The 26,652-nt window shown below is 40.2% G+C and overlaps 1 protein-coding gene across 1 annotated transcript in view; it reads left to right on the top strand.

Moving 5' to 3' along the window:
* The window catches only part of LOC309644244 (uncharacterized protein), a 766,088-nt gene that overhangs the window by 411,191 nt on the left and 328,245 nt on the right, over positions 1–26,652 (top strand). The window contains exon 4 of the mRNA XM_082427907.1: positions 7,100–7,167. Coding sequence (XP_082284033.1) covers positions 7,127–7,167 — 41 coding nt within the window. The 5' untranslated portion in view covers positions 7,100–7,126. The remainder of the gene's footprint in view (positions 1–7,099; positions 7,168–26,652) is intronic.

Genomic DNA, 26,652 nt, shown 5'->3' with positions numbered 1-26,652 from the left:
GATAAGCGCACTAAGAGAGTGAAATAGCCAAGTAGTCTTAGCGTCTATACACAGGAATAAAGCTCTGCATTCCCATAACCATATTATCAGGTAGTCTGCTTCATTTATTCCAAATTGACTGCCCATTAATCTCCTAGTGACCCTTTGTTCTTCCATTTAGAAACCTGAAGTATTTCTAAGTGAAATAAAACGGAGATCTACACAAACCTTCACGCTCTTTCTCTTAAAGTTCGAAACACTGACATTAAAACTTAAATATACCACTGGCCTTCACTGGCCTAATATTTCTTCTCTTACATTGATTTTGCTCACCTTGGAGATGAAATTTGAAAATAGATTAAATAATTTCAGAACCTATGTTACTATGGTGACCCAGGATGGACCTCGTGAGATTTCTTCCCTTTATATCTTGATACTGGGTAGTTTGCTTATTTGCCCCTGTATTTTACAGAAGCTCACCATGTGATAAGAGTGATAACATGTGGGGAGAAGTGTTATTCCAGACACGTTGGGAGAAATGCACTTTGGAACTGGCCTCTGTTTGCTTCTGAGAGCGTCAGGTGTGAATAATTCTGTGGCTCATATTCAAAGGCTAATGAAGTCTGGGATGGTTTGAAGCTTGATAACCACACTGTGCTATTTATTTATGAATGTGGCCCCAAAGCATATTCTCAGGTCTTGTCTCTTTTCTATCCATTCCTCATCCCTAGGTGATCTCAAGCAGCTTCAGTTTTTAATGATGATTCCTGAATTTGCATCCCCATCAAGAACTCTTTCCTGAACTCCACACTTGAAACTCAAATGCCTTCTTAAACTAGCACTGCCAGATAAAATACAGGATGCTCAGTTAAATTTGCATTTCAGATACACAACGGATAATCTTTTAGCATAGGTAAATACAATATTTGGGACATGGTTATATTTAAAATTATTCATTGTGTATCTGAAATTCAAATTTAACTGGACATCTGCATTTTACTTGCTAAATTTGATAACCCTACGCCTCAACCCAACACCTCTATTTAGATAGCTAAGAAATGCTCCAAGCTTATCATTTCCCAAGAGAAACTCCCAAGTTTACTCACCTAAACTCTCTTAGTCTTTTCCAAATAAGTGAATGACCACTCCATTCTTCTGATTACTCAGGCCAAACCCTTTGACTCTTCTCTTTTTTGCATCCCTACATTGAATCCAGTTGTAAATGATGCTGATTCTACCTTTATTATCTGCCCAAACATATGACTACCATTACCTTGTTCATTGCTACTATCTTGGACCAAGTCACAATCATCATCTCTTGGACTTTTGAAATAGCCACTTTGTTTTCGCCCCTATAGTCCCTTTTCTACACTTGCTTGGTTGATTCTTTTAAAGCATAAGTCAGAGCATGTCAGAAAACTCTAATTTTGAGTAAAAGCCAGAGTCCTTGAAATTGTCCATAAAGCCCTGTGTGCCCAGCTGCCCTCCCACTGCCATAACGTCTTCTTCCTCATCCCCAAACACTCCTCCTCTCACTTGCTTTGTGCCATGCTGGCCTCTTCACTGTTCCACAAACACACCAAGCAAACTTGACCTCGGAGCCTTTGTACTTGTAATCCCGTTTGCCTGGAAGTTTCCTTGCCCCCCATGTGTGCATGGCTTGCTCCCTCACTGCGTCCTTCAGGCTTTCAAATGTTGTCTTGTATAAGATGCTTTCTCCACCCCTCTTCCACCCTCCAGCACTCAACGTTCCATTTGCATTGTTTAATTTTTCTCCGTTGAATTGTTTACCACCTGACATGTGCTTATTTGCTTATTTGGTCGTTGTCTGTTGATCCACATAGAACGTAAGCTCAGTGAGAGCAGGGACCTCTAGCCCCAGGACTTAGGACAGTACCTGGCTCTGTGAAAATCTGGTGAACAAGGGACTGAAATCACCAATCATTTTGCAGTAATAAGGTGAAGAAAAAACTCACAGAAGAAAAAAGGGTCTGTGAATTGGGATATGCACGTTTGTTTATAAGGAGACACATGTGAGCACGTAGGAGTTACCATCTTTGTGTATATGTGAGGCTCTCATAATCTTAGTATGCTTAAGTGACAAGGATGCCAAAAGACATACCTTTCCTTCTCTGTTCTTGTCTCTGTTGTTACCAGTAATCTATTTATGTCTTTGTCGAATGCTTTGTGTGCGTATAATCAGAGTTTATTTCTTTGCTTACATTATTTAAAGAGACTAGGGACTTTATTTCCTTAATATTTGGGGTAATGCTTCCCTGCATCATATATTAGCAGTGATAACTGTTTATCCAGGCCATCCCTCTTTCTCCTGGCATCTGCATGATTTCTTTTAATCACATTCCCATTATCCTCTAATTATGTAAAATTATGTTATATTAAGTATAATTTCTGCTGGTAGCCACAGGGTGGCATTCATGTTCTTTGCTATCACTTTAATGACTGATAGATTACAAGGTCACTTTGAGTAGATAAATAGCCTATAGATCCTTTCCAGTGAGGTTCACATTCTGATTTTTCATATTAACACTTGTAAATTGCAGAACTTATTATGCTTTCCCACCTGCATCTCATTTTACTTCCAGCACCTCTGGTCTCCTCCTGCAGGAATCCAGGATAACTCTATCAGGTGGCCTTGTTTCAATATTCAACTCAGTCAGAGTACCTAATGAAAGCCAGCCGCTGACACCGCCTTGGTATTCACTTCAACTCAGGCATCATGGGAAGATTTGCCAGCAGCATTTAGCACAGGGCTCTGACTGGATGTTGGCTGGTAAATACTCATCTGAATAACAAGTAGGATCATTCACCCCAACAGGTTTATGCTCATCTAGGTGGATTCTCCAGACTAGTCCTTGAGGCAGTAAAACCACCTCTTTAATATTTAAACATGACTTTGATTATTAAAGGAAACCTCACACACAGAAATGGTTACATGAGGAATTTCAGCTCTAATGTAACATCTGAACTGGGTTTCAAGATGCAGAGCTTAGCCCTTCTTCCCTCCTAATCTGACACTAGAGCCAGGCATTCATTCATTCTTTCTTTTAGATAACTCAACTCCATTTAACTCAATTCCATAAACTTGAGTTTATCTATCATTGTATATTTTATCACATTCATATCTCAGGTATTAGTTTTCTCATTTTATAAGTGAGGAAAGTGAGGATCAGCAAAATTAACAGTGAGTTGAAGACAACACTGAAAATAAATCACAGAGGTTATACAGATATAGAGAATTTTGATTAATAGATTAATAGTAATAGTACTTGTGTCACCCCCACAGGTGTTCTGGGGCTGACACAAGTGCTGCTTATTACCTCCAGGTCCCTCGAGCCTGAAAGGCCTCCATTCTCTCACCATCTCACATAGGAGTATCATAACAGTGGCTTTTGTTTAGCATTTCTGACTTTGACCTCTTCTCCATATAACCTATATTACTTTTCCCTTCCGGAGTCATCTTCCTGAAACTATGATGTCATTTATTTCTTACTCAGGAAAGTGGGATCTCGTCAAAAACTCAACTTATTTTTACCTCCCATCAACCCTTTAAAATTAATTCACTGAAAATTTCTTTCTCCCCCTCTGATCAAACACCTTAGAGACCTCCATGAATTTTCCAGTGACTTCTAGGTAATAGAAAGCCCTATGGTTTCCTTAAGCCACAAATATCAACTCAATACAGAAAGCAGGATGTCCAATCTGATATATTAAGCGAGACTTTAATCTTCATTTAATGGCAAGATTTCTCCCCTTCACCTGCAGCTGAGGCTTCCTGCCTTCAAGGAGCAGAATGCAGTCAGATCCATTCTTTTTGCTTGCTCACCTGTTCTCCTACCTGCTAGATGCTGTTCCTTTTTGGGATTAGAGTGCATGTGAAGAAGAAAAGTAGCGGAACAAACAGTTCTTATTTGACTAGTATATTTAGAGGACAGCTTTGCCTTCCTCATGCCTGTAAGATGTATAAAGTATCTTTCTTATGACATTTGTGGATTCTTCAGAGGCGCCCTGGCTGGGTCCTCAGACTGAGCTCCTTTCACTTGGGAATTCCACTTCACATATACCCTCTGTTGGAAGTTCATGGTCCCCGGAAGCAACCCTTTGGATTCAGGATGACTTTCAAAATGATCTTAAGCTTGTATGCTTACCAGAGTTTCCATATCTAGTCCCCTGCTTTCTTGCATCTTTGACCATCACTGAGAGTAGTTGCTTCCCAGATAAAGCATTTACTCTGCTACTGTGTGATGCTTTAGCTGGCCTCTCATCTTTGGATTCTTTCAGATTAAGTCAGCACTGTTCTTCTGTGTTCTAGAACTGTTTCTCAAACTCTCAGACTAGTCTTAGAAATCCTTTCTCTGGGCTTAAGAAAATCCACACTTCCATTGCATTTCTCTCAGTACCTTTTTGTCTTCCTTCTAGACCAGCTGTCTCACTGGCTTTCTGAAACCTATTTTGAAAAGTCTGCATCTTCGTCACCTCACTTTTGTATTTAATATCTATTATTTGGGGCTTCAAAGTTAGGTCTCATTATATAAATTTCAAAAATATTATTTAGATTCCAGTCTTTGGAACTAGTAGACTAAGTAGTTCAGACTAATCCCACTGAGGATAAAACATAGACCAATTTTTGCTTTTTAATTTGCAGAGGGCCTTGAGGAACTAATAAGTTTGTGAGAAATTATTATAACAGCATCTTGAAGATCCCAGTATCTGGGGTCCACTTTTGCCCAAGAGGCATTTGCTGATCAAAGACACATCTAGGAAGTGGAATAGCCCTTTTGACAGCTTAGAAGGGCCAGCAGAACAGATCTAAATTTTAGAAGTTTCCCTGAAAAACTTCTGAAGAGCTGCACCCTAGGTGAAAGGATTAACTTGTAAATCAGCTATTGCATTGACTGCAGAGTTTTGAATCCTCTCAGTAATTCGGGAATTCTCAGGCCTTATAGTTGTATTAAGGTGATTCCTGATTGTAGTTCTCACAGGTACTTGGATGAAACAAAGCAAAGTTCCCTAACAAGGAAATTAACATCGTTCTAGGACCCAGTGAATTCCAAAAATATTTTTTAAAAATACAATATCTTGGGCAGAATCAAAGAACCAGGTGTATGCAGATAAGAAAATGTAAATGAGAAAGAGTAGAAACATCGAAGATAGAAAATAGGCCCACAAGGGCTTCAGATACTGGAATTTAAAACAATTTAACCTATCATCTTCAAAAAGACAAAAGACAAGATACAAAATATTGGCAGAAAACTTGACCCTCTAAAAAGCGACACAGCAGATTTAAAAAGGAACTAATATAAATTCTGAGATTGAAAATGCAATAAACAAAATTACAAACTCAATGAAATTGTTAAACAGCATATTAGACATAGATGAAGAGAAAAGTAGTGGCCTGAAATGTAGGTTGGAAGAAAATATCTGTAACAATGCACAGAGAGACCAAAGAATTGAAAATATAGGAAAATGGGCAAGACAAGGATGACACAGTAAAATCCAAGATATACTTATGATGGAGAGAAGGGAACGGACAATCACATATTTGAAGTGTCAGTGCCCAAGAATCTTCCAAAAGTGATGAAAGACTGCAATCCATAGATTGAAGAAGTCCAACAAAACCATAGCAAAGTAAATAAAAACAAATCAATACCTAGACAAATCACAGTGAAATCACAGAAAACAAAAAGAAAGATCATTTTAGAAATAAATGGAAGATGGGAAAAGAGATAATCTTTAAAGGCGCAGTATGGAGACTGAAAGCTGATTTCTCAAAAGCATTATAACTTTTGAAAAATTAGAAGAAGGCAATGAAATAATATCTTTAGTGTGCTGAAAAAAACCAATTGGCAACCTAAAATTTTAGCCCATTGGAATATCCTTCAATAATAAAAGTGACCATGACAAGTAAGTGCAACATTTGATCCTGGATTGATTCTGCATCACAAAAGATAATGCTCTGAAGGAGATTACTGACACCATCAGAAATCTTCGAGTATATACATTACATAATTGCCAATCAATGTATGATCCATGGATCAGTCGCATTAATCTCACCTGGGAGCTTATTAAACATGGATAATCATTGACATCACAAACCTACTGATTTAGATTCACATTTTAGCAAAATCCCCAGATGATTTGAATGCACACTGAAGTTTGAGGAGCACTGTATTAGTTAACTGTATTTTATTCATGTTAAATTTCCTGAATTTGATAATATGTCAGATAATGTGATATATCAGAAAGTGTCTTTGTTCTCCTGCAATGTATACTGAAGTATTTAGGGCTGAGGGGTCATGATGTTTGCAATTTAATCTGAAGATCTGGAGTGCTTCTTTAAAATGATGAATGCCAATAAGAAGTAACCATACATAGTGACAAAAATAAATAAATAAATAAAACTACTGTGAGGGAGAGTGCAAAGTATGTGGTAAAGCATTTATAATTAGTGAATCTAGGTGAAGAGACAAGTGTTTATTGTACTATGCTTGCAATTTGGAATAATCCGTTTGGAAAACTTTTCTGTTAGGGTTGAAAATACATATAATCTATATTCCAACAATTCTACTACTAGATATGTATCCAAGAAAAATGTGTGTGCATGTCTACTAAGAGATACATAGAAGAATATTCAGAGTAGTATTGTTTGCAGTGATCCACAAGCGGAAACACTAAAATTTCTACCAAGAATAGAATGAATAAATTATGACATAAACACACAGTAGAATACTATATAGCAATAGAAATAAATCAACTACTGCTACAGACAACAATATTCATGACACTCACAAATACAATATTGAATGAAAAAAACAGAACTAAAAGAATGCATGCTTTACAATTCTATTTTAGTTAACAGATGGATGATTAAGTGATAAAAGTATAAATAAAAGTAACTTATTGTACAGGTCAAAATAGTGGTTATCTGTAGGAGGGAGGGAGATGGTTGGGGTTTGGAAGGAGATTGTTTAAGATTTATGTGCTGGTACGAGTCTGTCTAGACTTTGAACTTGGGGTGGTTCCATGGATATTTGATTTATTGTAATTCACTGAGCTGAATATTTATGTGTTGTGTTCTTTCTGTATATGTGTTTTATTTCAGGACAAAAAAAAAAAGAGGTTGGAAAAAATGATTACTCTTGTTGCTGTTTGGAAAATGGATTTGAAGAGGTAAGAACGGAAACAGGGTGGTAGGGGGGACTTGCCATAATCTATGTGATAGATGGTGATGGTATAGAAATAGAGCTAAGTGGATGGATTCCAGACATGGTTAGGAGACAGACTTAATAATACTCATTAATGGAATCTATGTGTAGACTAAGTCCTATTCCCTCCAAAAAGAAGGTATGAAGAATAGCATCTCAGTTTTGGACTAACTATACAACTGATGGGGCCACTGACTGAGATGGAGAAGAACAAGGAAGGAACAATCTAGAAGGAAGAAATCATGAGTTTATTTTTGGAGTATACAGAGAGAAGACAATGGAGACCAGAACTGAATCTCAGGGCACTCTGGAGAATGTGGTATCATGGAAGGAAAGGAAAAGTGTTTTAAGAAGGAGGGATTAGTCAAGCAAGATTAAGACAGAGAAGTGACTTTTGAATTTGACAAGATGAAGATTATTAGTCATTGTTGCAAGAGCAGTTTTGGTGGAGAGGTAGATAGAGGGATGTGAGCCTGTTTGAAGTTAGTCAAAGCGACAGTGGGAGTGAGGATGTCTGGAAACAAAAATTAACAACTCTTAAGATATTTTGTTGTGAAGCTGAACAAGATAAATAGTGTAGTGGCTAGACAGAGACATGAGGGTCAAAAATGATTTTTTAATAAGGAAGAAAGAAGGGTCCATTTCTAGGTTGATGACAGTAAATTCGACGAAAGGAAAATGATGAAGCAGAAGAAAGATGGAATACTTCCAGGCACGCGGTCCTTGAGTAGAAAAGAGGCTATGGGTATTACTGAGCATCCATTACGTGGCAGGCGTTGCTCAAGGAACATGTGTATTCAGCGTAAAAATTCATTTTCTGCCCTCAAGGACAGCACGGAGCAGGGGTGGGGTGGGGGGGTGGGGAGAGAGCTTAATAAACTGGCAATCGCAGCATACTGTGCCATTAATATAAAGAAATGCATGGAATTCGCCAGGAGGCCAGTGCTCCTAGGTAAGTCTTGGAAACACTGAAGACTTTCTCAAAGAAATTACACTTAAGCTTTAAAGGATTCATTTAAATCTTACCAGATGTGGGAGGGATAACATAGTAAAAGTTCTTTTATGAGTTCACCACTGCTAAGCTTCCCAGCATTATCACTTGTCATGGTATCCCTGCCTCTAAACGTGCACATCTGAAGATGCACTCACATCAGCACACTCATCATTTGCCTACCATGTGATGCTATTTTGTGATGCACACGCTTGCTGGTGTTCTGTGAAATGCTCTTTGCTTCCTAGTGAACTTCTGCAAGACTCACTTTATTTATTTACTTATTTATTTATTTATTTATTTATTTGGTTGTGCCGGGTCTTATTTATTTATTTATTTATATTTTTAAAGATTTTTGGCTGTGTTGTATCTTCGTTTCTGTGCGAGGGCTTTCTCCAGTTGCGGCAAGCGGGGGCCACTCTTCATCGCGGTGCACGGGCCTCTCACTGTCGCGGCCTCTCTTGTTGCGGAGCACAGGTTCCAGACGCGCAGGCTCAGTAGTTGTGGCTCATGGGCCTAGTTGCTCCGCGGCATGTGGGATCTTCCCAGACCAGGGCTCGAACCCGTGTCCTCTGCATTGGCAGGCAGATTCTCAACCACTGCGCCACCAGGGAAGCCCAAGACTCACTTTAAAAGCCACTTAATCTCCAATACCCTTCAATACCCTTTCCAGAGAAGATGGAAAGAGTGGACACCAGGGCAAAAGGTCCAGTTCTTACTCTTGCCTCTGTGCTCCTGTGGCACTTTATAAGTTCCTCTATAAGGTGATTGTGATTTTCTTAAGGGAGGGAGTTACCACAGTGGTTAAAAGTATGGACTCGGTGCCAGGCTCCCTGAGTCAAATCGTAGTTCTGCCGTTTACCAGCTGTGTCACCTGGAGCAAGTTCCTTAATCTCTAGGTGTCCCAGTTTCCTCCTCTCTAAAATGGGAGCAATGAAACTAACCTGCTGGACTTGGAAGTGGGAGACAGCTCAAAAAAGGGGGAAGGTGCAGAGGATGTAGAAGCAAGGGGTGCCCAAGTGAAAATCCCAGACCTTGTGGGCTTGCCTGCAGGTCTGCCCTGCTTCCCCTTGACCTGCCTTGTTCACCTCCCCTGGAGAAGAGGTGAATATACATGTTAGAGGGAAAATTGCTCCTGGTTTCATGACTGTCTTGGCTATCAATTTTGTGTGATTCTAGAAAGGAACCTCGTTTTATTTTTTACAACATTTTTTTGTCCTCTGCATTCTCTCTCTTTCTTTATTTTTTTTGAGTGTACTGTCCATTTTGTCAATTTGTTCCCATAGAAACCACTGAAAATTTACAGTTTGTTTAAGTGGGTCTGAGAAGAGGCACAGGTTGTTGTGGGTATGAAATGAGTTTATACTGCAAGACACTTAGAGCAGCATCCGGCAAGTGAAAAACGCTCCATAATTTTAGCTATTATTACTATGATTGTATATGTTTTTCAACTGTGATGATAAGAATAGCTCTTATTTATATTTATTTTTTGTATCCTGCCATTCTTCCAACACCCACCAACTTGCCCTGCATGACATGAAGAAACTCAATAAAGGCATATTGGAAGGGATACATGAATGGATTTCTCTCCCCTCTCCCCAGCCGGTTTTATAGCAGGGCTCTTTTCTTGGTGTCTACTTTGGGCTTAGCATACATTTGGGCATAAGGCACTCATGGGATAGTGCTGTTGGAATGATTTTTAAAAGTCTTGGCCTCTAAAAATTTCTAAAATTGCAGGAATATCAGGAGAGACGGTGCATTCAATGCTTAACACTTTAGTACACTTGCTAACAAAGTCAAAGGTTGCCAGAATGAAAATTTGAGCTCAAAGAGTTGAGTTTCCCTCTTGGTTAAGGGCATCCCTTCTCACATCTTTCACCCATGGTTAGTCATTTAAGCTTTACTTAAAAGTAGGTAATCAGGAAACTTCTCTCTGGGGAGAATGTGAGCACTGGATGCCAGAGTGGGAATAAGAGAGAACCAAAAATAGGGGAAAAGGGCAGAGAAGATGGAAAGAGGGGGCACCCAGGACAAAAAGTCCAGATCCTGTGAATTTGCCTGCAGGTCCTGCCCTACTGCCTCTTGCCCAGCCTTGCCCAGTTTCCTTGCAGAAAGAGTCATGTACATGCTGGCGGGGAAATTGGTTCTGACTTTTATCTTTTGAAATCATAAGTGTAATGAGAGTGACATGTGTGTGATTTTAAAAAGAAAATTGGTTTTATTTTTTGACGGGGTCCTTTTTGTACTTTGTGGTTCTCTCTCTCTCTCTTTTCTTCCAAGTGCCTTGTCCATTTTGCCAATTTGTTTCCATGGACACCATTGACAATTTACAGGTTATTTAAGTGGATTTGAGAAGAGGCAATAGTAATAAATAAAGCTCTGACATGGGCTATAAATAGCAAGAGTGCTCTGGACTGCCCATCTTCCACCTGTCTACTTACTACTTAACAGATCAAGTTTACAATAATAACTTAAAAAGCACTGGACTCTTTTTTTTTTTTCTTCCTGGAAGTGAGTGGTAGGAGGGAGGAGAAGGCTTGTCAATCCCCATCTCTTTGGATATTATAATGGAAGTTATAGCCAATCTAAGGTGAACGGGGCATTCTCAAAGGCATAGATGAATCATCAGGTGGCGTCTGGCCCACACGCAGCTCTTAGCATTTACTTTTCTCAGGGCAGCTAGGACAAATGCGGCTCCATTTAGATTGCAAATGGCAGGGAGGAAGGAGCTTGGCATTTTTGTCCTTTTCACTGATAACGTCCCTTTCACTGAAGGGGGTGGGCGGAGCAGGGAAGAGGTCGTTGCTGAGGGCTACAACAGACAGATGCCGAGAGCAGGAGGCAATTTTTGCATTGCAGGGGACCAGCTCCACAGTATCCAAGACAAGGAGGCAAATCAGGGAGAGCAGGAGGGCTGAGCCCCAGAGGATTGGCCGGCTCAAAAAGAGGGTTTCCTCCATTCAGATAAGTGCACCTCCAGATCCACTTCCAACCTCTGCCCCTCAATAACCATGATGCTTGGATACCATTCCCTGTTACTCAGGTCTCAATTAGGAGGGAGAATGTAAAAAAGGCTGAGTCACTTAAGCAATAAAAGAGGGAGAGGAATAAGGGTGAGGGAAAAGATAGGAATGGAGAGATTTAGAGATACATAGAGAGAATTCAAGACTATGCTGAAGGAGAAAAATAAATCAATAAGTTGTAATGGTCTTTATGAAAAATTAGTGATTGTGCATCTGCCATTTTCCAGCATTCTGCTACGGCACAATCAATTAAAAAGTGAAGGCTAAAATTTCTTCCCTAGAAAATTTATGACAGATGAAGGAAAACCTGAATGTCCAAATAAAGCTTATTTCCCCAGTCCCATGGGTCTTCTCTGTGGGGGGAAAAAAATTTAAAGCTGAAACAGTGGTAGATGGAAAGTCATACTTTGGACAAGGCCAAACAGCCCTAGAGAATGCAGCCACTCTTGTTGCTGTGGATTAGTGCTGGATCAGAATCAATCTAGATGCCAAAATATCCCCTGGTCAAATGCTTTGGAAAATAAAGAAGTTGAAGAAATTAGTTTCCATTTACAATATGCTAATGAGCTAACCAGGTTAGCTTTTGCAGTCACCCCTGCTCCCCAGTCCTGAGCCAAATACTTGCTCTAAGGCTTAGTTGAGATATTACTTCTCATCACCAAGAGGTGGCAAAATTGGGGAGCTAATAAGAGGCTGATTACCATGCTACATCTCTTAGAGTTCTTACCAGCTAGATGTTCTAATTGGTTCAGCATGGAAGAGAGTGGAATCTAGGAAATTCTTGGTCTGACTCTTCTCTATATACACACAGATTAGAATCTCCAGGAAGTATGGAGATGGCACTCTTACAGTTTAGAGTGCTGAAACAGGTACAATTGGATGGAGTGTGTTAAATGACACTAAAATATTCATTCTACTTATTGATTCCAGTAGCCTGAAGTTGCATTGTGATTGTATGAGGTAAGGGGCTGTAAGTGAGGTAACAGAACAATAAAAACAAGAACTTGGGACCTTGGTGTACATCAATGACCAGACTAATTAAATAGAAATAAAGGTCTAATGGGGGCCTAAACCTCACTAAGGAGCAAGAGAATCCTCTCAAGAAGGGCTAGTAAAGGTGGGCCATCCCTTCAAGAAACCCAGGGGATAAGCCAAGTGGACCAAATGGATAAAATGTCCAGTGAATGACATATTCTTGTACAAGATGCTAAGAACTTTGTCTGTTGACAGTCTCACCAGCTAGACAGAAGATACGCAAACAGATGAATAGCCAGATAAATATTGCATATAGTAATTATACACCAGCTATAAATAAGGTGAGTTGATGTTTTCTGCCCTCAGGGAAGTACAGTTAAAATTGGGACAGCAATTTTGATGAGAAGGGAAGCAGAACTCAGGGAACTTGAGTTCAGAATTTTAAACAGCCCTGGAGACTGGGTCATCATAATAAAGCATTATACACCACCAAGGAGAATTTCATTTTTCTGGGTCACTCTCATGAGGTTTGCATGCGAAGAGGTCATGGTCCTTTCCTGCCTGTTTGTTTCTAGCGGCAGGATTCCTTGGGCTATGATGTCCATTTGTGTTACAGACTTTAGCCACAGGCAATCTGACCTGGTTGCTTTTTTTCTTTGCTTGAATGCTCCACCGGAGTAATAATAAGATTAGCTCCAAAAAAACCAAACATCTTGACCCCTGTCTTTGCTGAAACTTGTTCTTGAACATTAGAGAAGTGTAAATTCCAAAGCTAAATCCTGTAGTATAGGAAGAAAAAAAACCCTAAGTGCACCTCAGAAAGCTATATCTCTGCTAGTGATTTATGTTTTCTGCTTTGTAGGCTGTGATAGAAATATGGTCTTAGATATGAGGATAAAGCTCAATATCCTAGTGTTGGAAATATATATCCCCAGTGCAAACTTTCCCCACGCTGAGTTGCTGTAATTTTGGTTAACTGTTTTTCTTTCTTTTATTCTTGAAAAATCTTTGTTTCCTTTCATTATATGACACTCATAGGGCAACAGTGATTCTAGGAAATGGCTACCCTCCCTCCATTTTAGTAAAAGAAACAAGTAGAGGAAGTGATACCCATTGGTGTGTGCTTTTATCTATTGTGGGTTAGTCCAGACCTTGTGGGTAAGGGCATCTGGGACCCTGGGGCTCATGCTTACATTGTACATTCTTGTGAATTCCTCTGCTGGAGTTCTTTAACATGAAAGTGCTCAGGACACATCTCTACTCAAAGATATTTCCTTGGTTCCTTATCACTCGCTGGTTTGAGTATTTTTAAGTGGGGCATCCAAAGTCCTTCATAATATGGCCCCAACCATGCTCAGCCTTACTGTTCCTCTCTGTTCACGGATCACTCATTCCTAGAACCACATCCAACCTAGCACACTTTCATTTTTTTTCTTGCCTTTGAGTATTCTACCTTCTCTGCTTGGAATGCCATTGTTTTGATCTCTCTATCATATCCCCTCTCCAAGTCTACTCATTCTCAAAGATCCAGCTTAAAAGTTACCTCTGTGAAGTCCTCCTGAATAACTCTCCTGATACTGATATAGTAAAAGAATCCCTTTACTTGTCTTTTTTCTAACAAACTGGCTCTCTCAAGGTCAGGGATGTTTTCTCATTAACCCCTGTGCCCAGTAACACATACTAAAAGCCTCTCAGGGGATAAAAATGAGGAAATAATGAATAGATATTAGTGAAATATTGGTAAAAAGGAACAACTACATTAAAAAAAAATCACATACTATCTTTCTGAATGTGTGATTCGTATTTTAATTTACACAGTTATACTATGCATATTGATTTTGTTACTGCAAAATCAACCGAAATGTAAATTCAAAAGAAAATCACGAAGTCCAATCTTTTTTGTTAGTCCATGGAAGAACTTCAGATTTACATGATATGGATAATTATTTTGATTACCTATTTTGGTATCATAAGCTACCTTAAAACCTAGAGGCTTTCAACAATTATTTTTAAAATTCTGTGGGTCAGGAATTCGAGAAAGATTTGACTGGTTGGTTGGTCCCTACAGTTGGAGGAGCTCCTCCATGGTAGTTGCTTTATACGTTAGCACTTCTGTGCTTCTTGGTTTCTCTCTCTGTCTCTCCACGTGACGTCTTATCCTCCAGGCCAGTTAAGAACTATCCCTGGATCTGGCATGAGTCACTTTCTGCATACTCTGTTGATCAAAGCAGTGTCCAACCAGATTCAACGGGGTGAAGAAACGGACACCACCTCTTAATAGGATGTGACAAGATTACATTGCAGAAAAGCATGTGAGATGGAGCATGATTTTGCCGCCATCTTTGGGAAATATAATCTGTGATGTAATTAATACACTTTTGACAAATCAGTGCCCATGGGACCTTGTCATAAAAATCAATTAACTAACTCTCTAGAAATGTTCAATGCCCCACACTCTGATAAGGTTTAATCCAGTGTAAGATGCTTGTTTCATCTCTCTCTCATAGAGATGAAATCTCATGAGGAAGAGAAGGGAAATCAAGCCTGCTGTTCTTCATTTAGATCTTTTGATCACATTTATATTTTATCTAACATACTACAGAATTACAAGCGAGAGAAAGTTCTTATATTGTGAGTACTTACACTTATAGAACCCATTTCCCCAAAAGGTGGCTGTAGGTAAATTTATGGCTAATAGATCCTCCCTGGGCATAAGAAATAGAAGTGTTAGAGCTGTATCCCTACCCTTTGAGGCTGACAGCATACAGAGCAAGGTTTTTCAAGCTGTAAGTTGTGATCCTATTAGTGGATCATGAAATCAGTCTAGTAGGTCAGGGCCAGTGGTTAAAAATAAAAAAGGAATTGAATGGAATACAAAGTATCAGTTGCATGTCACATAAAGTATATATAATATACATAAGTATGTATAGGTGAGGTTTTTTTGCATGTGTGTGAGTGTGAATGCTGGATTACAATGTAAACTCTATTTCTAACCGGGATCCACAGTCAAAAATGTTTTTGAAGCCATTAAAATAGAGTATCTGTGCCCTCTCTTGGTGCCACTTTCAAAGGCAAAACACGGGACTAGACAGACCATCGGTTTGGTTCAGCATGGCATTTCTGATGTTCTTATGAAAGATATTTTGTTTGGGGCCCAGAATGACAAATAGCTCAGAGTCCAATTGAAACATCATTTTCTAAGAGAAGAAATCGCTTTACAGACAGTGTACAGCAAAATAAAATATCTCACCTCCACAGCTTATGCCCTCTGTCACCTATAAAGAGTTTTTACAGAAGACTTTTTTTTCTTTCTTTTCAAACTTACATTTGGTTGAATAGATTTCCCAAGAGCTCAATTCTTCACCTACGCAATGTTTCTGACCCTTGATGGGCTACAAGATATGGTCCAGGTTAGATCCTGAAGTGCTGAGAAATGCCTAGTTGTACAGTGAGGGCTGCATCTGATTGGACTGCGAAACTTTGGGAAACAGCACAGGTGTGGAGGGTGTGACACAGAGATGTTTTTCAGACTCTGATCTTTCACATGCCACTCAGTCTCCTTTCCCTCTGACAGAATCTTTCCCCACTCCTGTCTCATCCACACCTGTAAAAGCACGATGGTATATTCTAGTGTCAATTTTTGACTTTCCAAATCAAGCGCCTTTAAAATTATAATTCATTATGAGCAGTAAATATAGTTTACAAAAATACTTTTCAAATATACTCTTTCATTTAATATTCAGAACACACTTATGTGCTGGTTATCATAAATATTTTCATTTTAAAGTTGGAGAAGTCACGGCTCAGAGAGGTTGAATTGCTTGTTCAAGGTCATACACATATGTGAAGCAGCAGGCCCAAGACTTGACTTTGACTCCAAATCCTACATTATGCTGCCCTCAGCCAGAGAAAACTGGGTCTGAGCTAGGTCTCTGGACTTGTGCAATGTTCTTGATTTTATTTATTTTTATTTTTTTTCCTGCTATGATTTATTAATGAACTATTTATTAGAAGATTCAATCTTGGAAAGATCTTGATTTTATTTTAAGTTTCTTTCCTAAAGATGCCTTCAGGGCATTTATTCATTTACTGATCCAGCTCTCAAAATCAGGGGATAGTACAAGTTTTGCCCCACTTCTAAAAGTCCATGTCACTGTAAAAAAATAAAAATGATACAAGGGAAAATAGCCAGTCATGGCCAAGGAGAAGTGTTTAATGGAGGCACCTTGTCTGTCTTGGGCTTGTCAGATTTCTTTACCTGTGTTTGGCTCTTGATTTGGGCATGTGGCTATTGAGCCCCCTGAGTATTGGTATATGATTTAAAAAAGGAGACATCATATGACACCTCTGTGTTGTTCTTGAAGATGTACATTCTTTAAGGATATATAATATGTGTAGAACAGGTAGAGACGTTGGTTAAACATTTTTTGTATCGATTTTCTAGGCACCTTGGGAACTTGTCAGTTTAGTATAAACATTGTAAGCTAACAAACAAGGGTTCTTGTACTGATTCTGTTCTATGAATTATAGAATATAATTATAATGATATCTCATTAGGTAAATAACTTAAGCATAATTATAATGTAACAAGCTACACTATTATACATTGCGTTTCAGCACTAACTTCCCTTTCTTAATGGAACATTGGTGAAACTCTCATTCCTATGTGACCCAGGGAAATGTCTCTGTTTTCACCTTTTATATACTTCTCGCATGCTTTTTTTTTTTTTTTTTGTATCTTATATCAATGCATACCACATTCTTATCTGGGTAAATATGAGAATATCATTATATTAGGGCTGATAACTTAATTATAGATATAATTTATGTGTCACAAGCCCGAATGGTGTGGGTCTATAAAATAATGACACAATTACATTGATATCCAAATGATTGTAGAGAGTTCTCATCCTTTTTAAGTTCAGGAAATCTAGTCTTTTTGCCACATTGTTCCTCCTCAGAACCTGTTCATACTTCCTCCACGAATCTGCCTGATGTCCTCTTCTTATCTCAGCCAGCCTCTGGCTCCTGACTGCCACTCTGACCTTCTGCCTGTCACTGATTGCCTTCTTGAGCCTGACTTCCATTAGGTTTGACTGCTTCTTCTGCACCCCAATCTCCAAGCTAGTGGGCATTGCCAGTACCTCTGTCCTGGCCTCCAGAAGGGACATGACTTTCTCCTGAGTTACTTCTTCTGCAGTGTGGCCAGATACCCCAACTATTGCACAAAGAGACAATTCCTAAAGAGACTGTATACCTGAATCAGATTTCAGAGTTCCTTGGTGGATACGTTCCCTGCTTAGGTCCCTGACGTTCACCACATGACAGGAACAAGCTTACAGAGCCTCCATTTTCCACCAATTACTAAAAATCTCCAGGGTTCTCTACACTTTAGAGTCTAGATCCAGCAGAAATTTCCTTACCCTGCTGCCCTTAAGAAAAATGGTTAGTGCTTGCTTTACATCTGTGTGACCAAATGGACTTTGCAAAACATTGCCCCCAAGGACAAAGAGCCTCCTCGCCTTAAAGGCAAGCCCAAGAAGCACAAATGACTTATCTTTTAAAATAGAGGTTTTCCTTGCTCTGAAAAAAAAAATAGTTAAGGCTTGGTCTTTGCTGGATACCCCATTATGCAGAGAATTCTACATCTTGCCATTTGCAATTGCCCGGAAGTTCAAAATCTTAACAACTTTTTAGGCTGTTTTTTATGTTTTTGACTCATAAGTTGAGTGTTAAGACAAATACTGATTTGTCTAAAATTGGGGAAGTGGAGAAAGAGTATATGTGTCTATAAACCTATTAATGTTGATCTTCAGCTATTTACATTTTTGAAACCTTCTCATCATTCTCCTTTTGACTTTATTTTTTATTCACCTCCTACCCCATGCACACAGCCTCCCCATCCTACACCCTTGATTAAGTTGTAGAAAATGTTGGCCTCCTATAGCCAAAGGTACATCATTCCTATTCTATTGTCTCATCCCCCAAAATTCTGGAGCCTGAAGATGAACCGGGGAAATGGTTTTCCAGGACCCCTGCCTGTCCCAAGTTCTTCTCTAAGCCTGGGAGTCCATCAGCAAGCCAGTGATCTTGTTCCGCTGTGTATATTGATCAGGTTACCCAAATGACAAAGGAATAGCCAATTCATTTCTGTCAACCTTATTCCTTGCTCAGGGCAAACCAATTGGAAGGGGTTCAAATTGTCTTCTCCAACATTTATGGGGAAGAACAGCTGTCTGTGTAACTTCCAAGCTCCTCTCTCACCAGCTGAGTTGGAATCTTGGGACAAATTCCCATATGCACTTATACTAGCTAGTGTCAATTTGCTGACAGTTGACATTTCCCACTGCCAATCAGTCACAGAAGCATTGCCTATTCAGTTAAAAGATAGTAGGTCTTGGGAGCGGAGGATGAATAGAAATGGGTGAGTGAGGAAAAAAATTTGGTTCTAAAACTGTAACTAAAAACACTAATTAGAAATGACCGAACACCTGAGGCAGAGCCAGGATTGGGGGATGGTATTTTCAATATATCTGCTTTCTTCATGTGCATCTCTCTCTCTCTCTCTCTCTCTCTCTCTCTCTCTCTCACACACACACACACACACACACAGCCCTAAACATAAATCATAAAAAGTTGTGTCATCACATAAGGCCACTAAACCCCCATTTCTGCTTTACAAAGCAGATTCAATATGGTCATAACCTTCTTCCTTACTGACCTTTAATCCATCATGATTTGCATTAGATGTGTAGCCTTTTTGTGAGAGTTACTAATATGAATGAGGATTTGATTGGGTAGATGAGAATTTGCAAGTGTTTTGTCAGTTCTCCCCTCCCTCCTTCTCTCTGTCCTTCCTTTCGTCTTTTTTTAAAAAAAATCATTGAAGGCCTACTACACATACAGAACTATCTAAGTTTTGTGAAGGAATCCAAAAAGTGTAGATGAAGATGTCTTTGCCCTCAAAGATGTTGTAGCCTGGGAAAATAAAACAAATGCATAGAATGTCCAACTGTCATATAATCATCACCAGCACTACCACCACCACCACTGCCAACATCATCATCATCATCATCATCATCATCATCATCATCATCATCATCATCATCATCCTACAATTTATGTCACAATTTAGAGTAGGAACCATTAAATACCAAGAGGGCAAAACAGACTAGATGTGTTCAGAGGAGAGAAAGAGTGTGAGCTCAGGGAATGTTTCCCAGAAGTGGTGGAATCGTAATAGAGCTTTTATGAAAATGTAGGTTTGGAATAAATAGAAATAAGGTAAAGGAATAGATTGCAGGTGGAAAACAGAGTATCTGCAAAGCTTCTTCCCATTCAGGGAGATCTGCTTGTGAGCTCCTCGGAGCAGAGATTATGCCTTTTATACTGGAGGTCCAGCAGAGGGCCTGGAACCTAGGAGCACATGGGGCGGGCTGAATGAATGAGGGCAAGGGTGAGATTCCAAACAAAGCCACAAGGGCATCCACACTTAGCCTCTGTACCTAAGGTTGTGTATTTTGATATGGAAGGTTTAGGGGACAAAGTGTTTTATTTGTTTGGCTTCTCTTTGCTTTTGAAGTCTATGACAGCCACTGTAGTCAGAGGTTATGTGCCACTGTCTGGGAAGAGAGTTATTTTAGGGAAGATGGGTGATGACGACAGGGAGGTAGATTACTAACTTATGCGATTCCAGCTCCCATACAAGAAGCCACCCATGGCCCCCTGTTCTCTAGCTCTCCTTTCAAATAAAGTAGTTCTTGGCAGTCTGGATACTCATAAGCTTTTCAATGGATAACATCCTTACTTTCCCTTTATAAGTGCTTCTCATGAATTTGGAATTAATATTTCTTTCATTACAATCAAGGGACCGTAAATCAAGACAAGGTGATTTCTTCAATTCTAGCCCAATACCACAGCCAATGAGTCTAGGAGGGGAAATGGCCCAAAACCCACATCTGTCCAAGTTTCCAACTTCTGAGTGAAAATTAAGAAGCGACCTTTTAAAATGCTCTCCTAAGATTATGGCTGCTGCATAGGAAATAAAACAATGATATTCTCCACCCCTGAGACTTTTTTGTTCCTTGTGGTGAACTTGCTTCAATTTAGATGGAGGAATCGTCTTTCATCCTTCCTGCTTATAAATAGGAATGTGTAATCTGATTGGTTCAGCTGTCAATAGTTTGACATTTCTTCCCCAGCAGCAGAGTTGCACATATGCCCCAAAGTTTGAGTTTTATTGCTAATTTACCAGATTTATTGGGTTATTTTTTATTACACTCTTCAGGGACAAAAGTAGAAAAAAAAGAATCTAATTTCTGATGCATCTTTAATCTAGTGAACACTGTTGGGAACTAATAGAAATGCAGCCTTAAACAAAAGTGCTAGTTGGGGGCCAGGGGTGGGAGGGAAATGTGTTTGTGTTGCTTCGACTTAGAAAGTGACATCCGTGATCTCAGTGATAAGGGATACAACGTAACAGGCAGCTACAGAGCTGCACAAATGTCAGGGAATTTTAGGACTAATTCTATTCATTTTCTTGGGTCTAAACAGTTATTAGGTGAGCTTGATCTTACGTTCTTTAATGATGAAGCTTCAGGGCCCAGAGTGGCCAGGGAGTGTCGCTACCTCTAATGAGACTTGGGGACTCTGGGAGGGCTCATGCCAAGGAGTACTTCCCAGGACTTCTGCTGTCAGTGTCCTTGTCCCCTCGGTGAGCCACAGCCACCCCCTGCCTCTGCAGGAGACCCTCCAACACTAGCAGCTGTGTGGCTGACAGGGTCTTGGTGCTCCGGCCAGGTGTCAGGCCTGAGCCTCTGAGGTGGGAGAGCCGAGTTCAGGACATTGGTCCACCAGAGACCTCCCGGCCCCTCGTGAGATCAATCAGCGAGAGGTCTCCCAGAGATCTCCATCTCAACGCTAAGAGCCAGCTCCATTCAACGACCAGCAAGCTCCAGTGCTGGACACCCCATGCCAAACAACTAGCAACACAGGAACACCACCCCACCCATTAGCAGAGAGGCTGCCTAAAATCATAATAAGGTCACAGACACCCCAAAACACACCACCGGATGCGGTCCTGCCCACCAGAAAGACAAGATCCAGCCTCATCCACCAGAACACAGGCACCAGTCCACTCCACCAGGAAGCCGACACAACCCACTAAACCAACCTTACCCACTGAGGGCAGACACCAAAAACAATGGGAACTACGAACCTGCAGCCTATGAAAAGGAGACCCCAAACACAGCAAGTTAAGCAAAATGAGAAGAGAGAGAAATACACAGCAGATAAAGGAGCAAGGTAAAAACCCACCAGACCAAACAAAAAAGATGTTAAAAAAAAAAAAAAAAAAAAGACTTGGATCAAGTGGCTGTTAATGTCTTCCCAGCCTACAGTCCTGGGCAGCTCTCCCCGGTGACGGTGACAGTGACAGTGATGGTGACGGCGATGGTGCATGTGAATTGAAAAGATGAGTCATCTGCTCAGAGGGCTTACGATATGTCTTACTTGTTTCTGTATCTAGTGTCTAGAACTGTGCCTGGGACAAAGGAGTTTGTCAAACACAGCATGTGTTTGTTGAACTATGTCTTTTATTGCCTGGTATGGACTGCCACCATGACTTTACCTCCAGGAATTTATCAAATATTCATAGACCAAATCACCAGAGAAAATAAAAGTACCATTTCACTTTCCTTCTTCTCTAACGTGGCTGGAAGAAATAGAAAGAAGAGAGGGGTCTTTGTTTTCTGTGTCACACTCTATGTGGGTCCTAATGAATTGCAGAACCCTCAAAAACTCCACTGACTTTCCCCCCCAGTTTTATTGAGAAGTAATTGACATACATCACTGTATAAGTTTAAGGCAAACAGCATGATGGTTTGATATATATATGATTACCACAATATGTTCAGCTAACATCCATCTTCTCATATAAATACAATAAAAGGAAAAGAGAGAAAAAGAATAAAGTAAAAGAAAAATTTTTTTCTCTTTGTGATGAGAACTCTTAGGATCTACTCTCTTTATAACTTTCCTATGTATCATACAGCTTTCCTATGTATCATACAGCAGTGTTAGCTATAGTCATCATGCTGTACATTACATCCCTAGTGCTTATTTATCTTATAACTGGAAGTTTGTACCTTTTGACCACCTTCCTCCAATTTCCCCTCCCATCACTCCCTGCCGTTGGTAACCACAAGTCTGATCTCTTTTTCTACAAGTTTTGTTTTAGGTTCCACATATAAGTGAGATTATACAGTATTTGTCTTTCTCTGACTTATTTCACTTAGCATATGCCTTCAGGGTCCATCCATATTGTCACAAATGGTAGAATTTCCTCATTTTGTATGGCTGAATTATATTCCATTGTGCGTATATATATACCACAACTTCTTTATCCATTTATCCATTGATGGACACATAGGTTGTTTCTCTGTCTTGGCTGTTGTAAATAATGCTGCTATGAACATGGGGGTGCAGATATCTTTTTGAGTTATTGTTTTTGTTATCTTTGACTATATTCCCAGAAGTGGAATTGCTTCCATTGCCTTTCTAAAGTGTTTTCTCAGTGGCCTTTTCTAGCCCTGATCCTTAATTTCACTCACTGAAATTATGCCTCTGGCCATCTTTAAAAATTCTAAATTGATACCAGTGACATTGGGTTTACAATGTTCATGTCCAGAATATGCAGATGTAAGTGGGAGTGGGAAAATATGCCATATTGAGGCAGTTCTCACAATGCTCCATGCTCTCTCACTCCTGTGCCTTAGTACAGGCTATGTTTGGAAACCCAGAGTCTGCTGGTTACTGCCTACTAGCTTCACAACACTCATCACAGGGCTCATGTCATGTGGGAAGCTTTTACTGAATCCCGTGCTGGGATAGGGTTCTTCCCTTGCATGCCCATAAATCCCTATGTGTACTTCACCAACTGTAGTACTTGCTTCTCTATCTTAGGCTGCTGACTTCAGAACCCCAGCCCCCCAACACACTAAATTATGAAATTTTTAAAGACAGGGAATTCATAAGTTTGATTCATCTCTGTTGTCTTTTTGCCTAGCACAATGACTGGCAGATATTAGGGATGCAATGCCTGTTTTTGAATAAATGAGTGAGGTTGTTCCCAAGAAATTAGCTAGTACAATTTGGCAAATGAAAACATGGTGGAAGAAGATGAAGGGTGGAGAGGCTGTTTCAGGTACTTCTTGGACTGATCTCGTTTGTAAAAATCAACTAAAGTTCTGGGTCAAGGATGGTAGGCCTGGGTTCTCCAGTCACTGGGGTCATGAGCGTGATGCCTTCCGCCCTTTACACAGACTGTTCCCCTGAGCATAGAGACAAACATCTGCGCATCCTCACTCTATCACAGACTATTCTGTGCACAAGATACTCAAAAACCAGGTACTCAAGACCAGACTCACAGTAAAGGGGGAAAACGCAGCATTCTTGAGCCCTCAGTCCCTCTCCAAGAGCTTGAGTCTATGGCTGCACTAGGTCTGCCTAGATGGGATGATTGTCACTTGTGGGAGAAGAAGGTACAGTGAATTTTAAAGGCCCCAAATCTTTTACAACACTATGGGGAAAGTGCTTCCACAAGCCATATTAACACTTACTGAGACCTTCTTATCCAAACCTGTATCATATGCTAGTCTATTGTTTGTGTGAAGTTGTGTGAAAGAGCAACACTTAAAGGATATGTGACCCAGTTCACTCCCTTCCTGGGGCCCAGAGCTTTCAATATATCCGAAGACAGAGGATACCACAAGGCCATATCTATTGACATATTTATTGAAATGTAAATAAAATTGAAGTCATAAACATATATTCAGCAACTTACTGCAAGTGGTCCAGAGGAGAAAGGTCAGTAGTGACTAAAGTTATTCAAATTGAAAGGTGAGATTATTTCAGTCTTCAGGTCCCAAGGACACTCTTCAGATCCAAGGCCCCTTTTGGTTCCTACTATCAGGCTGTCTCATCCATCCTCCAGGGTTACCTTCAAATTCATCAAATGACCCGGAACCTGGCTCACAGCTGCCCTCTTACCCCCTTGTCTGCCATGTTTTTGAGTGGTTTCAAGGTCCATGTGGGCAACTGTCCCCAAACCTTGGATTCTTGGTTTCTTAATCTACTTAATCTTAGTAACATCTACTCCGATCTATCTGGAATCTGACATCGCTAGAACTGTTCCTGCTCTAAAATCCTAAATCCAAGCTCTGTCACCCAGGGAGAGAGAGGAGGACAGATGGAGAAGAGGGGAGAGGTAGAGCTCTGGAATGCCCTAGCATCCAGACATCAGGTAGAAGAGAAGAAGTTAGCAAAGGGCAGTGAGATTGGAAGAAAACCAGAAGGGCACGGTGTCACAGGAAAACAGAGCACATTTTTTGGAGGTGAAGGGGGTCAACTGTGTCAAATGCTCTTGAGAGGTTAAGATAATGAGAGAAAAATGGCTGCTGAAGTTAGCAATATTAATATTATTGGTACCGTTGATAGGTGTATGTTAGAGCCTGGTCATGGTATCCTAAACAATGCCAGGCTCTGAGTAAATACTTCCAGGAAGGTGAAGGTGATGGAGGCATAGGGGACCCAGAAAATGAATTGGCTTGTGCACCATTGAGAGTGTGATTTATGACAAATGGGAATGATGAATCAACTAGGAGTAGATTCTGGAGATTATAGAAGTCTTTAGCTAATACTCTAAAAATATTGGGAGGAAATAAGTAACCTAGAGAGCCAGAGAACGAACACAATGGTTCGTTGGATAGAGACATCCAGAGAGAACCAAATAGGCGTTCAAGCAGGGACTAGATAGAATTGGCACTAAATATTTCCTGAACATATGCTGGGCATTGCCTATTAAATACAGAGGAGGTGAAAGCTGGATCAGGAAAGGAATTTCAGGGAGAGAAAGGAATGTCATACTGAAGAAAAATCTGGGGCTTCTGAGGAACGCATTGGGTCAAAACTAGACCCTGAACCTAAATGGGTTTTGTCACAAGGCAGAACAAATAGATGGAATGCAGATAATCTCTTTAGCTGACCACAGCTCTACCTGTGTTCAGACTTTTGCAGCATAATGTAGAGAGATAAGAGGGATTAGTTAAAGCATTCTGACTAAGTAGAGCGGGACAGTCACACTCTTTGCTGAATTACAGTGTACCCTCAAGTGCAAAGTTGTTCTGGACCAACTAATGAGTTCTCTGAGTCTCAATGTACTCAACTGTAAATTGAGGGGTAATTTACCCAGTGAGTCATAGGAAACCATTTACTTTCCCATCTTTCCAATGACCTGCCTAAAGGATGATGATTATCAAACTGACCCAACTGAGAACAAAGTTTGTTTCCAATGAGGCATACGTACATTGCAATGGAGCTGCGCACCCAGCAGAAGGAAGCTTGAAATAGCAATATCCAGAAAAGATGTGCTGCTGAGACTCCATCTTTAGCCTCATGCATTATGCCTTTGTTTTAAAAGATGCAGAAATCTAAGCAAGGAGCTGGAACAATTTGCTCTGGGCTGGTGACAAATCCTGTGGGCTGGTACGTGGCAAAAGGAGTTATCTCATTGTCAGCTCTCTCCTCTCTCTTTTCTGATGTGTCAAGACAATTCAGAGACTGTCTTTTAACCCATGTGATCCTTTTTTCAAACATGAATTGAGGACCACCTATGTGCTCAGTGTAGAAAAATAAATTTGGATGATGTGGTCTCTGCCCTTAAGAAACTTATGGTCTGATGAAGGGGACAGATACATATCAGAGAGTTAAAATAGTTGTAGGTGCCATAACACAAGAATAATGTGTATGGTGGGTGTCTCTCCAACCTCCATTCCACCTGCCCTGTGTTGGGCAGTGCAGAGGATTGACCTGGCCTTGGGAATGGGTTTCATCAACGCTGACCCACATTTGTGTCTTCATTGGCCTCCTTTTATTTTAATATTTTGAGTGCCCCATCTGTAACTCTGAAAGGACCGATAGACTGATATAGGTAGCAAACATTTTAATGTACCTGCCTTAAGCCATGGGTAATCCATAAGGCAGCTTATTGTCATCGTTTCTTAAATGGGTAAACTGAGGCTCTGATAGGTCATATAAAGTGTCTGATTCAGTGTGTTTCAGAATCACCTAGCAACTTGTTAAGCACAGAGTGCTTAACTGCTGTTCTCTATCCCCAGAGTTTCTGATTCAGCAGGTGTGGGGCAAGACCATGGAATTCACATTTCTAACAAGTTTCCAGATGATAGTAACTCTGCTAGTCTGAGGGCCACACTTTGAGAACCACTGCTCTAGTATTTGTTCGTATCTGATAGAGCTGAGTTATGAGCCCAAGTCTGTCTGCCTGTAATAACTGTGCCCTTTCCCTTACACCACCCTTTCTCCTGTTACACAAGTATTTTTCTTAACAGCTCCTTTATGGAAGCTTAGCTTAACAGCAGCAATAAAAAGTTACATGGAATGAGCT

The sequence above is a fragment of the Balaenoptera physalus genome, assembly GCF_965194825.1.
Source record: "Balaenoptera physalus genome assembly, chromosome: 15".
Lineage (NCBI taxonomy): Eukaryota > Metazoa > Chordata > Mammalia > Artiodactyla > Balaenopteridae > Balaenoptera > Balaenoptera physalus.
The sequence above is the reverse complement of the archived record's forward strand: the minus strand, read 5'-3'. Positions and strand labels throughout refer to the sequence as shown.